Source organism: Pogonomyrmex barbatus, unplaced genomic scaffold (genome assembly GCF_055798465.1).
Source record: "Pogonomyrmex barbatus isolate J1 unplaced genomic scaffold, ASM5579846v1 scaffold6, whole genome shotgun sequence".
Lineage (NCBI taxonomy): Eukaryota > Metazoa > Arthropoda > Insecta > Hymenoptera > Formicidae > Pogonomyrmex > Pogonomyrmex barbatus.
The window spans coordinates 2,663,516-2,681,044 of record NW_028297160.1 but is presented as its reverse complement, the minus strand read 5'-3'; the positions used below and the strand labels follow the sequence as shown (position 1 = coordinate 2,681,044).

At 31.4% G+C, this 17,529-nt stretch overlaps 2 protein-coding genes across 2 annotated transcripts; both read right to left on the bottom strand.

Annotated features, from left to right (window-relative positions):
• Nucleotides 1–210: 210 nt before the first annotated feature.
• Nucleotides 211–13,481, bottom strand: LOC148935088 (uncharacterized). Its single transcript, XM_089082364.1, has 8 exons — nucleotides 13,058–13,481; nucleotides 12,553–12,652; nucleotides 11,652–12,053; nucleotides 8,617–9,156; nucleotides 6,923–7,998; nucleotides 5,930–6,096; nucleotides 1,970–2,119; nucleotides 211–518 (listed from the first exon to the last, which is right to left on the bottom strand). Exons 1-8 carry the CDS (start codon nucleotides 13,189–13,191, stop codon nucleotides 448–450), a joined length of 2,640 nt encoding a protein of 879 aa, XP_088938490.1. The 5' UTR covers nucleotides 13,192–13,481; the 3' UTR covers nucleotides 211–447.
• Nucleotides 13,482–14,607: 1,126 nt separating this feature from the next.
• LOC112552689 (uncharacterized) lies at nucleotides 14,608–17,215 on the bottom strand. Its single transcript, XM_025218453.2, has 4 exons — nucleotides 17,011–17,215; nucleotides 16,809–16,878; nucleotides 16,173–16,612; nucleotides 14,608–15,575 (listed from the first exon to the last, which is right to left on the bottom strand). Exons 1-4 carry the CDS (start codon nucleotides 17,166–17,168, stop codon nucleotides 14,732–14,734), a joined length of 1,512 nt encoding a protein of 503 aa, XP_025074238.2. The 5' UTR covers nucleotides 17,169–17,215; the 3' UTR covers nucleotides 14,608–14,731.
• Between the last annotated feature and the right edge of the window lie 314 nt (nucleotides 17,216–17,529).

Below are 17,529 nucleotides of genomic sequence, written 5' to 3'. Positions count from 1 at the left end.
CTTGTTCCAAAATAAGAAATAATACTTCTTTTATTTTTTTCTAACACAGCCAAAATAACTTTTTAATCAATATTTTTCTTTTTGATTGTATTTACGCTTTCGTAACAACATGATTTAAAAATATATAAAAATATAAATATGTTAATAGAAGAATATAATTAATTTAAAGAAATATGTGAACAATTTTTTAAAATAAAAGATAAATAGAAATTTAAGATTTTAATAATAGTTTATTAAATATATTATTGAATATATATTACATTAACATATATTACATATTTTCTAATTCTGGTTTACCTTAATTTACAATTAATTAATTAAGTTAATAAAAAGTAATTTTTTTTACTATTATTATTCTTATATTTGTTATTATTACTATAGCAAAAGGCTTCAAAGAGTTTATATTAAGTTTTTGCAAACTTTTTTTTTATGTATTAATGATTTGTATCAAGTCTCATTTGATTCATTTAATCCTTGCATAGTCAATGTATTTTCTTTGTAAATTATTGGAATATTACCTGTAATAAAAACATTTTATTAGTGATATTTATTGATTTTTATTGTGCCTCACGTTTCTTAAGACTATATAAAAATTATGAATAGAAAAGATATATTAATTAAGTAATAATACTTAATATAAAAAGTGTAACTACACATATTTTCGCTCAAATAAATTTAGTTTTGCAGGATTGGGAAATAATTCATTACTTCATTTATTACGAACTTATAGTTAGAATTATTTTTTATAATAAACGTAACTTAATTTTGTCTCTTTATTTCCATCTGTAACTATAATTTAATTTAGTTTTTTAAATAACTAGTAATTAATTTAATAGTGATTTTTATAATTACTTTATACTTCAAATTTATTCAATCAATATATGAATTGCGTTTGGCAGAATGAAATGTTCAATGAACAATTAGTGATTATTTGTTGGAATTAGAATATATACTTTTACTTCTAATATTGTCTTACTTCTAATATTTTTATATATTATAATATTATTATATTATGATAATTTATTATATTATAAAAATATATTTATAATATAATAAATAATGTAATAAATAATAATATAATATTTGTTAAGTTTATAATACATTATAATATATTTGTTTATCTGCATATTTATGAAATATATAATTTAATTTGTTTACTTCAAGATTATTTTATTAAATTTTGTTATGCATCTCAAGTATAGATTTAATAATTGTATAAAATAGATAGATAATATATGTGAATATGATAAGATATGATAATAAATAATGAATATTATTGATTATGATATTTAATAAACGCTTATTTAAATAACTATCTTCACTAGTGAATTATTTCAAGAATAGCTATTATATTAAACCTCAAAATTGAGACTTTATTCTTTAAATAAATTCACAGTAATTTTTCGCGAAGTTGCAACTTTTAAATTTGACGAATTTTTTTCGCTGAAAAATATTGATCCTATAATTTTAATTCCAAGTATATATATATATATATATATATATATATATATATATATTAATTTATTATAAATTATAAAGCAGTTAATTAAGATTAAATATGTTTCGATTCTTAAAATTATTGTGATTTATTGTACATAAAATAACATAAAATAACATATAATAATTAAAATAATTTAATAATGTTAGAAATATAAGATTCTTGTATTTAAAATAACTGTGCATAATTATTATAAGAAATTAACAGAAAAATAAATGTAAAGTAATGATTCATTACTTTTTCAATAATTATAACAAACCTACTTTTTCAGAATCTGAAAATTGTAATTAATTAGTACTGAAATAAAAAGACTATAACTAATTACTTTTTTAAAATAATTTTCCCAAACCTGACTTTAAACATGTATAATCGAAAAAATAATTTTTAATATACATTGTTATTAAATAAATATATGAAAAGAATATAAATATATGAGAAATATAAATATATGAAAAAATATAGAAATAATACCTAAATCCATTTGTCTATCTGGATCTTTTCGTAATAGTAGATATATTATTGTTATTGCTAAAAATAATATTCCAAAACCAACTATGATTCCACTGGTTAATATGATAATTTTTTCTTCATCCTTGTATGGGCTGCTCAATGCGTGGCATTCTAGTTCGCGATAAGATAATAAAACAAATCTTCATTAATTTATTACAACATATTGCGTATCAAAAAGAGAAAAAATCTCAAAAATATATTATAAATATAAAATTAAAAATTAATATATAATAAATAATATAGTAAATATTTTAATATAATAAATATTTAAATATTTTTATTATAAGTATTATATAGAATAGTTTTTAAATTTACTCTGCTTTGTTGAATTTTATGTCGAAAAGTTTGAGATTAAATCGTAAAAAATAATTCCAATGCATTATGTACATATTTAAATTTAATTATAGTACGAAAAATATATTCAAATATGAAAAAGCAAATAGGAGAGAGAAGATGGTAGTGTAATATCATTTTGTTTTCTTAAAATAACTCATTAGATAATAATGTGATTTATATGGATTATGTAATTTATATGGATAGAAGTTTGTTAGGCATACAGTTCTATCAATCATTCTATAGATAGAAATTCGTTCGGTATATAGAACGAACATAATTTACAATTTACTGAAGAGGGAGGAAAAAGGGTGCGTTTGTGAGATAGAAAGGAGATCGTGGCATACTACTAACTAATGCCATAAAGACACTTTTATTTATAAAAAAATCAAATTAATTATCCTTTGTAGATCTTACACACTAATAAGTGCCACAAAACAAACAGGTTTTATGAACATTTTATAAAATGTATTTCTACTTGAAAAAAAATTGATTTTTTCAACGAATTTTTTTGGCTTGAAAAATAATTTTAAAAATAATTTCTTTTCTGTACTAGTAAATATTATGCAATGTGAGAGAAATGATGGAATTTCTTGAGATTCGCGACACTCGCGACGTTCACAATGCAAATGCTCCATGACTCTCTTCCGTACATAATATATATAAAACCGTACATATAAACTTTATATGTCAAATTCGTATCCATATTATATCACATTATATCACACATTAAATTCAATTACATTATTTGAAAGTCACATTCAAGGCCTTTAAGCTAGATTACATTAAAAATATAAAATATTAAATCTCTAACATACTTCTTAAAATACAGCATAAGTTTATCTCAAGTTGTCCAACATACTGGTCCTTCGATTCAAATAAAATTCCGAATCTTCTTGATTTTTTCATGATCAAAATTAATGAAAACTAGACAAAAGTTAAAAGTTGCGACGAGCTGTCATCAGACCATTCCCTAGTGATTCTAACAATTAAGGCAGCTTTTCTTAAACAGCTCGCTCTAACTAGTAGAAGAACTGGCTGGGATTTATTCCGAGAAAAATTCGAGCAAATAATCAAACTTACGATTCTGCTCAAAATCAATGAACATTTGAATGATGCTGCTGAGTCAGTCAATTGATGAGCAGTCAATTGTAGCTATCCAGGCATGATGCCTGAGTTGTTACACCTTCGGTGTTTTGAAAGAGACATAAGTGAATTAAACTATCCAATTGAAGTTAGGAAGTAAGGGAAAAACGAAAGAGATAGCATGAAACCCGAGATCCGGATGACAAGACTATCGCTAATCGATTTGCTCAACAACTCAAACGTCTTCTACAAAGAATCCAGAACGATAGCTTTGAATCCTATCTGAAAAATTTATCTTGTTCTAAGGAATCTGAATATTTCCTTTGGAAGGCCACTAAAAGATTGAAAAAGTTCAAATTACACAATCCTCCTTACAAAAAAGCTTATAATAGGTTTCTGTTATTTCTTGCTGGGCAAGAGATAATAGAAACAAAGCGGAAGCCTTTGTTCACTTAGAAAATCACTTAGAAAAAACATTACAGCCTGACGTAGGCTCTGAGGATTATATCGGAAAATGCTACACATAGAAACAAATAAAGATGCTAGTCTTTGAAAGTCTAATTAAAGCTAATTTCGCCGAAAGAAATTAAGCACATGATTAAAAAGTGCACGAATTCAAAAAAGGCACCAGGGTATGAACTAATTACGATGCGAATTCTAAAGGCGTTACTTCATAAAGCTATTAATCTAGTTACACAATTATTTAATTTTTATAACGGTTATAACGATTGAAACATTTCCTGCAATCCTGGAAAGCAGCGTAAATCACAATGATTCCTAAGCCTGATTAATCTAAAAACGAGATAGCATCTTATCGACCAATATCGCTATTCCCGATAATCTCCAAGCTATTCGAAAAACTAAATCGATTTATTCCAATAATTGAAAAAAAAAACTCATATCTCAGCATCTCAGTTTGGTTTCCGTAATTGTCATTCCACGATTGATCAAGTGCACCGAGTAGCTAACATTATATAATAGAAAAGGCTTTCGAAGAGGGAAAATATTGTCCTGCTGTGTTTCTCGATGTAGTACAGGCAAGGTATGACATGAAGAACTATTTTATAAGTTGAATCAAATGCTGCTTAAAGACTACTACCTGCTGACAAAATCATGTCTTACAAGTAGATATTTTAGAATTAAATGTGAAGATGAAATCTCTCCAGTTTCAGACCTATACTCGCCTGCGTTCTACAAGGTAGTGTTTTGAGCCTTATGCTCTACTTGTTATTCACTTGTCCCGAAGAGGAAATCTACGCTGGTCACGTTCGCTCACGACATGGCAATTCTTTCTGTGAATAACTGACTAAAGCAATTGAAAAGCTACAATTAATGCCAGATGACACCTCGGAGTGGAGCAAAAAAAATGAAGGATTAGAATTAATGAGTTCAAATTTGTCCATGTAATATATACTCTAAGAAAATCCCAATATTAATCAGAAATAATTAATTAACATGTCATCATCTCTCAACTATTTAATAAAGTATTTGGGAATGACTCTGGATGTGCGCCTCATCTGGAAATCATGTTCGCAACAAGTGTGCCGAAATAAAGTTTAAATTAAGGAAGATATATTGGCTACTTGAACGTAACTCTCAACTAGTTGTGGATAAATTATTGCTTTATGATCAAATATTAAAACTGATTTGGATCTATAGTGCAGTTTTTCAGGAGTGTGCGAAAGAAGTTAACAGAAAGAAGATTCAAACTGTTCAGAATCAAATACTACGAATCATAGTTAACGTTCCCTGATATGTCAGGAACGACGTTATTCATGCTGACCTTGGTATATCCAAGTTAGCATGTTAATAAAATAATCCAGTAAATCGCGAAGAAACACGAGAATCAATTACATTTTCATCTTAACGGACCATCTAAGGAAGCTCTTCAGCTTCTTGTTAATAATAATATAAGAGCGTCTTAAGAGTCTTAAGAGAGTAAAATTTCACGATCTATTAAATTAAATGATTAACTCATCTATGCGTTAATCGCAAGTAAAACCTCTCATTTGGAAAAATTTCTCGCAAACGATTTCACATTTACATGTTCTCGCTGATTGTAGCAAATATTATAAAGAAAACTTGTTAAAATTTACGTTATGAATATAAAAGTTCTATCTGTAAAAATCTCTGCTACGTGCAAAACTGAAACTTTTATAAAAACTGAATACTAATAACCAATAACTATCCTATAATGTCTAAATAGGCTGTAATAAAGTAATTTTGATTGCACCTAGACTTCAATGAAAACTATACAAAATGGAACAATATTTCACCGTCCCACATCGATCGATCGTCCTCTCTCTTCTATAAATTTATTACCTTTTTAATGAATTTACATCATTATATAATTAGAAAAGATTTTTAAATTTCAATTTTTTTATTTCTTGGATATAGAAATGTGATAAATTTGTATAATCTCTGTGTTTGTACAATTTTTATAATCTTAACTAAAATTTAGTATATAAATTTGTACAAATTTGAAATAAATTTTATACGAACCTTTAGTCATTAAACAGCCAATTTGCTTTTCATCCTTTGTGCCGTTGACGAACATTTCAAAGCACAAAGTTTCATTATTTATATATTTTTTAGTACATTCAGGACATACTGGGTTATTTATAAATACATACTCGATCGTAGTGTTACATTCCTTAATAATTGTCAATCTATAAAAGATAAATAATTCACAAGCAATTTATTTCAGATGTCATGTTACTGTCAAAATCCTTTTTTGATAATAAATATAGAATTATCTTGATATTGAGATGTTTATTTTTTTCTTGTTTATCTATTAATTAATAATATTATTATATTATAAAGTTTAACTTTTTGGCATATGGAGTGAAATTGATCCAAGCAAAAAATTTACACAGGATCAGTATATTTTCAAGATAATTTTGAATTTTTAATATTGAGATTTCTGCATAAATAATAATCTTTGGAAATTGCTGACTATATCTGTAATAATTAGTTTTTTTATTTATTTTTATCTTTAATACAGTATATAATTACTGAGTTTGTGAAACTTTAGTGTGCCAAAAAATAGAGAATATAATTATATCTTAAGTGGAGAAAAAGTAAAATAGGCAAGAGACAGATACGAAGTAGATACAGACAGATAGAAAAAAGATAAATAATGTTAAATATGTAAGAAATGTGTTTAAAAATTAAAACTATATTAAAAATATTTACAAATAAAATGATTAAAGCAAATATACATTTTAATAACTGCTTGTATATTAGAAACTATAATATTGTATTGTAAATTTGTCTAATGTACAGACAAATTTATTTATTGATGTTGATATCTATTGAAAAACTACTAGAAAATTACTTACAGACTCAGTGTGCCAAGATAAACAATAAAAAATTATCTTAATGAAGAAATAACCAATTAATTTATTAATATTGTTATATTATTTAATTTATATTATCTGTTTTGTCAAAAAAATATGAATTTAAAAAATATTATATAGATATTTGTATACCCACGGTTCGGTACGATTTCCTTCGTCATTCAATATTGAGACGCAGAAGATTGGTCGATCGCATCGCAGTCCAGTCCATCCGTAATGGCACTCACAAATTCTATGCTCATCGATGCATTCGCCGTGAGTATCGCAGCCATACGGGCACGCGAGCACGCAGATACCTTCGAACTTCACGAAGCCTTTACGACATCTACACTCGCCCGGAGCCACACAGTCACCATTGTCGCAACTCTCACAACGTGGCATGCATTTGCTTCCGTTTTTCGTTCCATTTTCAGGCACGATCGATTTCTCTACTTCCGAATTGAAGTCTTCCTCCTGTAGACTGTATCCGTCATCGCATTCACAGACCTCAGGTGCGACGCATGTGCCGTTGACACAGATCGAGCAGAAAGGCTCGCATCCGCCAGTTTCAGCCCTTTGATAGCCGTCAAAACATGTGCAAACATCCGGCGCCGTGCACACGCCATTGCCGCATTCGACGCTGCAAATTGGCTCGCATTTGAACGGGACGCTTCCTTCTTCATAAAAAACCATGCGATAACCGTCCTCACAGACACAGAGATCGGGGGCCTTGCAAATCCCATTTGTTTCGCAAGCCGGATGACAAATAGGATCGCACGTATTTGCTTCGAGACTTGTCGATAAACGGTAGCCCGGATTACAATCGCATTTGTTAGGCTGTACGCAGATACCGTTCTTGCAACTTGGATTACAAATGGGTTCGCAGAGACTCGTATGATTGCCTTCCGTAGGTTGATAACCGGAGTTACAGGTGCATTCGTTTGGCGCAGTGCAATGTCCATTGATGCAATCAGTCTCGCAGATGGGCTCGCATATGTTCGAGGAATTGAAAGGACCATAACCTTCGTTGCATGTGCAAGTTTCAGGTTCACTGCAGAAGCCATTGACACAATTCTGATTACAGATGGGTAAGCAGACACTGGTGTCGTTGCCCCCTGATGGCTGATAACCAATATTGCAACTGCACATCCCCGGAGCGTTACAGTATCCATTGATGCATGTTGTTTCGCAGACCGGTTTGCAAACCCAGTCATTCCAGGTATAATGTGTACTCTGAAAATCAATAATTTTCATATAGATATTAAAAATTAATGGATTAATTTGTTTGAAGTAAACTTTAAACAATAGAAATACTATTTTCGGCTTTAATTAAACAAAATGATAGGTTTGTTTAAGTATTTAAATACTCGGCGCAGATCTTTAAAAATAATCTCGTTTGGATCAAAATAATTATGCAGGACGTTTCAGTTGGTTACTAAATTATGAAAAGCTTTTGCAGGATCGTCATTAAGCGTTCTAAATAATTATTTTGATAGTTTAACAAAATTATTTTTATACCTGGCCAAATTTTTAAATATTCCAGGAAAATTGTACTTCCTGTATATATTCGTATAGATTTGACACAGTTATTTAAAATGACTAATAATAGAAATTAGTAAACAAAGGTAATTACGAAAATCAATAATAAATTCTATTAAGTTATAAATTTCGTTAGATTGTAAGCGTTCTATGCTACATTGACAACATTTGATATTCTATATTGCGGAAATGCCTACAATATGTATTTCATTGAAATATTTTAAAAATATTACGATATCTTTATGATATATCCCCGTGATCTATTTTGGACATTTTTTCTGTGTGAGATAATTTTACAAGTATGATACTAACATTGGTGATAATTTGCGTTTTATTAGGATGAAATCCTTTGAAACAATTGCAGACATCCGGTGCGATACACACGCCGGATGGTCCGCAGGATATTTCGCAATGAGGCTTGCAAATATGTTTCTCTGTCTCGTTGTCGCTTAATCGGAATCCTTCGTTGCACGTGCAGACCCCAGGCGCAGTGCATTTTCCATTGAGGCAAGCCTTTTCGCAGATTGGTTCACAGATATACTTTGAGTTCTCCAGTAGTCCGTACCCCGTGTTGCAGCTGCAAGTTTCGGGAGCTGTGCAAGTGCCCCTAACGCAAGCTTGGCTACAGATTGGTTTGCAAATGTTTGGAGGCTTCAATGAGTAGCCTTCGTTGCAAGTGCACACGTTGGGAGCAGTACACTTGCCGTGTGAGGAACAACCGGGATTGCATATTGGACTGCAGATAAATGCGCTGTTTCCTTCAAGTTTGTAACCGTCATCACAAGTACAAGGTGCAACAGGATCTGTGCACTTGCCATGAACACACTCTTCTTTGCAAACAGGCTCGCACGTCTAAATGAGGATATGAATCTTTATGATACTCTCTTTTTATATAGTGAATTATCTGTAATATCAATGTGTTCTAAACGATTTATTGCAATAATTACATTAGTTTACAGCTCAAAGTTATTTTGAACCAGAATGCTGAAGACGATGCTGCAAGCCAAAGGATCCCGCACATTTCTTGTGAATTTTGATTCTCAAATCTCATATTTTGAAAAATGGTAGTTCCAGGTATCCATTAAAAATGTCAATGGACGCGACCTCCTAAATTAACATTTTTTGTGATATAACTAGTCAAATTTTTATTATTTCGGACGTTGGATAGTATAAACAATCTCTGTTTTTCGGTTCCACATGATCCTACAGACTTGAAAAAAATACCTTGAACCTCATACTGATAAAAATAAAACTGCCATAATAGTGTTCCACTTCGCGACTTCCATTGTTGCTAAAAATAAATAATGAATAAAGTCTTTATCATACGGATAAAGTCAATTTTCATACATGTTCCCGCCTTTGGCATTATCAACGTTGAATTACGGATGTGGTGATATCACAACCCTTTGAGATACTTCTTTTGCGTGAATCCTCTTGCCTCACTTGTTATTATCTTCTTCATTTCGGAATTCTTCGTATATAGCATACGTCATCGTATATAGCATATATTGACATAGCATGTCAATGACATATGATGACAACTTCATCACTGGATATTTCTGTACTTGACAATCTGGAGTCAGAACCCCTTGGTATCTGTGCGCACGAACATTTTATGGTATTTGGGATATACACATCATAGGCCAAATATTGAATATCCAGTTGACATTCTTTTGAATACAACAATGGATGTAAGACAAAGGAATAGCTGAACAATTTAAAACTTTCAAGTTGATCTGTTAATAACTGACTTAATATTTCATCCGTGAGAGGCAAGAGGATTCACGTTAAAAAAGCATCACAAAGGGTTGTGATATCGTTACGTCGTTCAACCTGGATAATGCTAAAAGCGGAAACATGCATGCACATTGACTTTATCCATATGATATTATTTATTGTTTATTTTCAGCAACAATTGAGGTCGCGAAGTGGAACGCTATGGTAATTTTTTATCAGCATGTTACGAGGTTCATCTAAGTATTTTTTTTCAAGTCTGTAGGATTATGTAAAACCGAAAAACAGCGATTGTTTACAGCGCCCAATATCCGCAATAATGAAAATTAGCCAAGTTTGATCAGTTATACCTCGAAAAATGTTAATTCAAGAGATCGCGCCCATTGACACTCTTAATCAGGATACCTGGATCAAATTTCTCAAAATATAAAAAGACTTGACCGAGAACCATAAAATCCATAAGAAATATGCAGATTTCTTTCATCAGTCAATTTTTGAAATATTTAAAACGTCTTTTTTTTGCAATATTAAATTTTTTTTATAAGAAAGGTTATCTTGAAATGCTGATCAAAAATATATGATCAAAATGCTGATTATAAATATGTTATACATTTTTTTTATTTTATAAAATTGTGATTATTATGTTACTCTTTAGTTATAAACAATTAAAGTTAAGAACTATTTCTAGCATGGGAACATTCTTAAAGTATCGCAAACGCGACAATTTTTTTTGAAGATTGATCTTATTGATTGTCCTCTGTCATACAATTTTAATTTGAATATTTTTTTTTTGAAGATGCATCTTTTTCTAAATATTTAGAATGGGTAATTAAAATGAAACACCGTAGATATTTTTTTTTCCTATGCCGATAAAATCATATATATTTATAATTTGCAGTTTGTGGTTATCAATACATATACACAAGATAATTTATCATGAAAAATTCCGCAAAAATTTATGTGTGTGTGTGTGTGTGTGTGTGTGTGTGTGTGTGTGTGTGTGTGTGTGTGTGTGTGTGTGTGTGTGTGTGTGTAAAACAAATACAAATTATAAATATATATGATTTTATCGACAAAGGAAAAAAATTTGTTATTTTCACAAAACTCTGTATTGAAATCCTTCATAACATAGTTAAAAAACAAGATATTAAAATAAAAAAGAACATTTTATAGAGGATGAACAATGATCTTGACTTCTGATCAGAATTTTAAGATAACATCTTTATTAATCTTTTTCACAAGGAAATTTTAAACATCGCAAAAAGCCATTTTTTTGTACATTAAATTCAATTATTTTGAAAACCTGACGTGATGATAAAATTTAGTTTGAAGCAGCAGAAAAAGTCTATAAGAAACATTTTGTTTGATTCAAAATAATTAAATAAAATATCGTCGTTTTAGCAGCAAAAATGTATAAAAAACATTTTGTCTGATTCAAAGTAATTAAACAAAGTATCTTTTTGTAAATTAGCGTTGTTTTCATCATATAGTTAAGACTTGTTGTAAATAATTTTCAATTTCTATTTTATATTCACATCGATATTATATTACTTATTAAAATTTAAGTTAAATAAATAAATGAAACAAAGTGTTCACGTTGTGTGTTTACTTACCATAAATTTGTTGTCATTATCGATGATCATTTTCCATCCTGTTTTACAAAGACACCGATCAGGTGTATAACAATATGCTCCTGTAGGACACGGCTGAGTGCAGACAGCTTCGCAATGGTGGGACTGATTGTTCCATCGGTATCCAAAATTGCACTCACAAATGTCCGGTGCAACGCATTTACCATGTACACAAGATTGATAGCATTGAGGAACGCAGCCGTTGTAACTATATACTCGTGATGTATTGTATCCATAATTGCATAAACATACATTTGGGCTAATGCAATCACCCTTTTCTCCGCAATCAGGTATGCAAGTTGGTTTACATAGTACAGGATATTTTAAACCTAATCGCTCATATCCATCGCAACAATCTTCTTCTTCGCGCCATGATCTGTGATACTGAATACAGAAACGAGATTTTATTAGAGATATTGTAAAATTTATTTATATATAATAATATATATATAATTTATTTATATATGTAAAAGGATATAGCTATACTATAAAATACTATCCTTATAGGATGTTGTAATAGATTAACTTGATCAGTAAAAACAATATTGCTTGTTGCTCGAAAACAAAAGTATTTTTTTCTATTAAAGCTTAATTAAAATTTTACAATTTTTAATTAAATGTTATAGAAGAATTGTAAAAAGATGTTATTAAAAATAATGAATTGAAATGTTAATATTAATTACAATTAAAACTGCATATATACTGTTTATATATCGTATATTTTACTTGTCCTTTTTTCAATTATTTCTTCAAAAATATCTTTATATACATATATTAATATAATTATTTTATTTTTTGTTAAAAACATATTTTTCATAGAAAAAAATTTTGATTTTATTACATTATTGCAAATCAGAATAAAAAGTCTATAATTCAACTTTACCTCAATTCTAAAATTCCATCGAGTTTGAGTTTTATAAAAAATACCCCATGTTTTTTGTTTGTATGTCTCTAAATATGGAACTCTAGTGGATTCTAAAACACTGTAAACACCGCATAATTTTAATAATATTATCTTGTGTTTAAATGCTTTATTGTCATTGAAAGTTTTGTTAAGTTATTTATTTTGATTTATACATAAAAAGAATAGTTTTACTAAAAGAATCTAAAAATTTAATCAGATATAGATTTGAAAAAGGTTTAATTAGGTCATCAAAATAATTATATGGGGAAGTCAAATTTTCAGATGGTCAAAAATTATTTTTTATTTTTACAACAACCTGTATAGTAATTTTGTCGATCAAATAAAATTATTTTTAGATCTATATTTGACCAAATTTTTAGGTATACTCTCTCTCTCCCTCTCTCTCTCTCTCTCTCTCTCTCTCTCATTTCCGCTCTCTCTTTAGCAAAATTGCTCTTTTCCGTGCAGAATATAACAATCTTACCTAACTATTTTATAACAAGTCCCATTAGCAAACGTCCTATCATTTACAGGAAGCCCATTGATCCAAACCAAAATCTCAATAATCAATCCGTTTTGTAAAATAGCGAGAATAAATGAAATATACAAAAATTTCATTATTGCTAAATATATTTAAACAAATATTTTTGAATGTGCGTTTTGATGAGGACGAATAATTGTGGAGTTATAACGTGTATTACGCCAGTCACAACTTAAACTGAAGCTTTTTCTCCAATGCTATGAGAATACTGCGTTATCGGAATCTGACAGGATGTAAGCTGTTGTCAGCAGCTACATTTAAATCCATAAAAACCTTTTTTATCAATAAAATATATTCCTTTAATTAAAATTATTGTTTAAATTATTGTTAAAAACTTTTTTATTATTTTGCAATGCAATTCTGAAATGTCTGCAATTCTATTCTTAAATGTAAAAAGATATTATAATATGTATATATTATATATATATACATATATATATATATATATATATATACATATACATATTATAACTTTTTATATTATATTTTATATATAATATATAATATATCTTTTATAATATCTTTTTACATTTCAGAATTGCATCGCGAAATTTTATATATATATATATATATAAAATTCTATATTATATATATATATATATATATATATATATATATATATATATAATATATAATATATAATATAGAAGAATTTTCATTAATTTATATATATATATATATATATATATATATATAAATTAATGAAAATTCTTCTTTGAATGAAAAATTACAATAATAATTACCACTAATTATGAATTATGCTAAGTACAAAGTACTTTATGAAAATTTTCTATCTTATCATGAAAATAATAAAAATTTGTTAAATTACTCATATATATAATATGCAAAATTATAAAATATCTTACAAATCATTTTTTTAAGAAACGTGCATTGCATCGAACTCTGGAGAGAAACTGCATAATTGTTCTATGGCGTAAATGAATTGATTCCGTTTAACAGCATGCATAAATGAAACATTTTCTTGAGCGAAACTTATTTAAGTTGATGTATTGGGCTAAGAATGTTAACCTATTTACAATGCAAAATTATTGGTTGATGTGGAAGATAAAGTTGCAGTTGCATGCAATTGAATTTGTAATTAATTTAATATTATTTTCACTTGCATAATTATAAGATTTTATACCTTATGTTATAATTAGCCTTGCTATATTTACTATGTAATTAATGTATTTATTATTAAAATTTCATGTATCAAATACTTTATTTATTCTAAGAAAATTATATGATTATTCTACAATATATTATTTAATAATATAGATAGAATTATATATGTTATCTAGTATATAATCATATCAAAAGAATTATTAAAATTTAAAAATACTATTAAACAAGTGAGAATATTTTATTTTTGTATTATTACTTGCCACGTGTTTTTATATATATATATATATATATATATATATATATATATATATATATATATACGTGTTTATATTGCATTATACTGCGTGAAGTAAAAGAATACGTACAAATATATTTTATAATTTATATTATCAATTTATGTATACAGTTTCAGTTGACCGTAATGCTTGAAATTATACATCTTGCCAAATTAATAGTAATTGTAACAATATGTCTCGCGTGTCGTTGACTTATTTATTCCGGGACACATCTTTGCCGACCTTTGACACCGCTCTCCTTCCGATATCCGGGATTGCATATACAGTAGTTCGGCATGGTGCACACGCCGTTCGGACATCCACCTACGCACACCGGTACGCATCTGGAACGCGTAATGTCACGAACATCGTGCGTGTACCCGTGGTTGCACGTGCACTGATCTGGTCCAGTGCATTGGCCGTTCAAGCACGGATGCTGGCAGATATTCTCGTCCGTGCCACCGACGTCGTGCCGAATGCACTTTCCGGTGTCGGGATCGATTCGGAAGCCCGGTTCGCAGACGCACACGTTCGGGCCAACGCATCGGCCGTTCGGTCCGCAGCCGTATCTGCATTGCGAGGAGGAGGTCGAGTTGATTGTGGAGGTCGCGATGGTGATGCATCTGCCAGTGTCGGGATCGACGGCGAATCCTGGCTGGCAGGCGCAACGATTATATCCGACGCACACACCGTGCGGACCGCAGCCGTATCTGCAATTGCCGACAGGTTGTGACGGTTGTGATGTTGGCGCGGGGATGCATCTGCCGGTGTCGGGATCGACTATGTAACCAAATCCGCACTGCGACGAACCTGTGGTACTCGGAACGCATCTGCCACTGTGACGGTCCCTCGTGTACCCGGGTCTGCAGCTGCAAACGCCGGGTGAGATGCACTCGCCCCCGTCGCAACCGTCCGGACAGTCCGGTATGCAAGTGCCGGTCTGATTAAGCGTAAAGCCGGGCCTGCATCTGCAAACGTTCGGTGCGACACATTCACCACCGAGGCAACCGCTCGGACAATGGGGAACGCAGGACTCGCGGTCGTTAGGCGGGTTGGTGTACCTGTAAAATAATCGATATGGTATTATTTACACTTGAATGTTTATTTATTATTAACTAACAAAGGAGATTTTCAGAATTTTATCAGGAGTCAGGAAAATTTTGAGTTAAAATTTTGTATTCGTCAAAAAATTCGTAATTGAGAAACAGCATCTGTGAAACATCCTGTATACACGATCTATGCGACACTCATTCCGCAAAACATATAATGTTTGCAAATTTATTACGTTTATAACGTTAAACGCGTGACATCAAGTGACAGGGTAAATAACATTACTTAGTAGATCCCCGTAAGGGAATTACAAAACGGCTGATTTATATGTATACGTATACGAAAGCAGTTACACGGACGACATATAATTGCTTTCAGCGTGCAATATTATTTTTGACGAGTTCAACATTGATTTATCAATTATTCGTGTCGCGGGTAACTCGCTTCGGGAACAGGTGGTTACTGGCGTACTGTACGAGTGAAATCAGGCAGAGTTTAATTATCGCGCGGAATATCGCCGAGATGCGGAAAGACATTGCGCGGTGAGGAGACATCGGAGAGGACTCGAAGGATAAGGGGTCCTTACGCCCCCGTTAAGCGTTAATTACCCCTCGTTACAGGTGCACACGCCCGGCCCGCTGCACACGCCGTGCACGCAGCCGCCCTCGCACGCGGCCACGCACTCCCTGCGCTCGTTCAGGACGTATCCCTGCCTGCAACTGCAGATGCGCGGTGCCACGCATTCGCCGTGCCTGCCGCACCCGTTGGGACAGATTGGCTTGCATTGACCGTTGATCTCGTCGTAGCCCAGTTTGCACGTGCAAACCTCGGGGGTGAAACAGTAGGCGTTCTCTTGGCACGGGTACGAGCAGACGGGCATGCAGACACCATCCTGAGGATGCCATCCTGATGGACAGCTACAAATATTCGGACCCGTGCAGCGACCACCGAAACAGCCGCGATCACATTGCGGCTCGCACAGGCCGCTAGTCACATTGCGCTCGTAGCCGTCACAACAGTCCAGGATGGTGATCCAGCCATCGTTATGCTGACAAAAATAATCTGCTTTATAAAATTCACGTCGGAATTAATTTGTTTTAACATCAGAGAAATTGTCAATTAACGTAATAAAAAAAATGTACTCTCAGAAATATTATCGCCTGTGATCTAATCTCTGTTATATTTATCAAAAATTAATTCCTCCGTGAAAACGATTCTTTGATTCTCAGAAGACTTTTACTTACGGGGTGACCTCCGGGCGGCTGAGGGATGGTATTATAAGGCGATCCGCTGGAGTTTGAAATATGGCTGTATCTAAAAGGCACGTGAATTATAATTTTAATGCCGCCTCTTTCAATAGAGATTGAATGTAACAAAATTTATAACCAGAAAGTAGTGTATTATTGTCAGGGTTATAATGTTTATTCCGATAAGCTGATTACTTACGGCACCGTTTTATAGCAAAGGCCAGCCTGCGAGGAATTGGTGCCATGACTCCCGCTCGTAGGGTAACGTGGCCGATGTCCACCTTTCACCCCACCCTGTGCCCAGGTGCCAACACCAAGGCATGTAAAAACGATCAGGCAAATCAGCAATCTCGGCATGTTGCATGAACGATCGCGAATTTATTACTGAACTTATTTTCGGTCAAAGAGTAAGCATCATGGCGATAAAGATATCGCAGGGGTCAGCGGTTTTCATTTTTTCGATTAAACTACGCAACACTTTCTTTCACAAAAACGGTTATCGGTTATGTGTATCGATATGTCGGAGAGACCAAATGGGGCCAAAGCGCTCATATATCCATTTCTTTCCACACTCCGCTCTTATCTAAATTATTGGATTAGGTCATCGCTATTAACTGGGCCATAATTGACTCATTAGGCTCATAGCTTTAACCGGGTGAATACATTATTGATCGTGTGTGCGCAAAGCGAAAGGATAAAATAATGTATCACAATTACA

Bases quoted from the DNA above. Each gene is read 5' to 3' on its own strand.
- LOC148935088 (XM_089082364.1), bottom strand. From the start codon at position 13,191: ATGAAATTTTTGTATATTTCATTTATTCTCGCTATTTTACAAAACGGA. The intron at 9,157-11,651 runs GTAAGTAAACAC...ATCCTCATTTAG, and splicing joins ATAATGACAACAAATTTATG to ACGTGCGAGCCTGTTTGCAA. The intron at 6,097-6,922 runs GTGGGTATACAA...TATCTTTTATAG, and splicing joins GAAGGAAATCGTACCGAACC to ATTGACAATTATTAAGGAAT.
- LOC112552689 (XM_025218453.2), bottom strand. From the start codon at position 17,168: ATGCCGAGATTGCTGATTTGCCTGATCGTTTTTACATGCCTTGGTGTT. The intron at 16,879-17,010 runs GTAAGTAATCAG...CGTGCCTTTTAG, and splicing joins CTTTGCTATAAAACGGTGCC to ATACAGCCATATTTCAAACT. The intron at 16,613-16,808 runs GTAAGTAAAAGT...TATTTTTGTCAG, and splicing joins AGCCGCCCGGAGGTCACCCC to CATAACGATGGCTGGATCAC.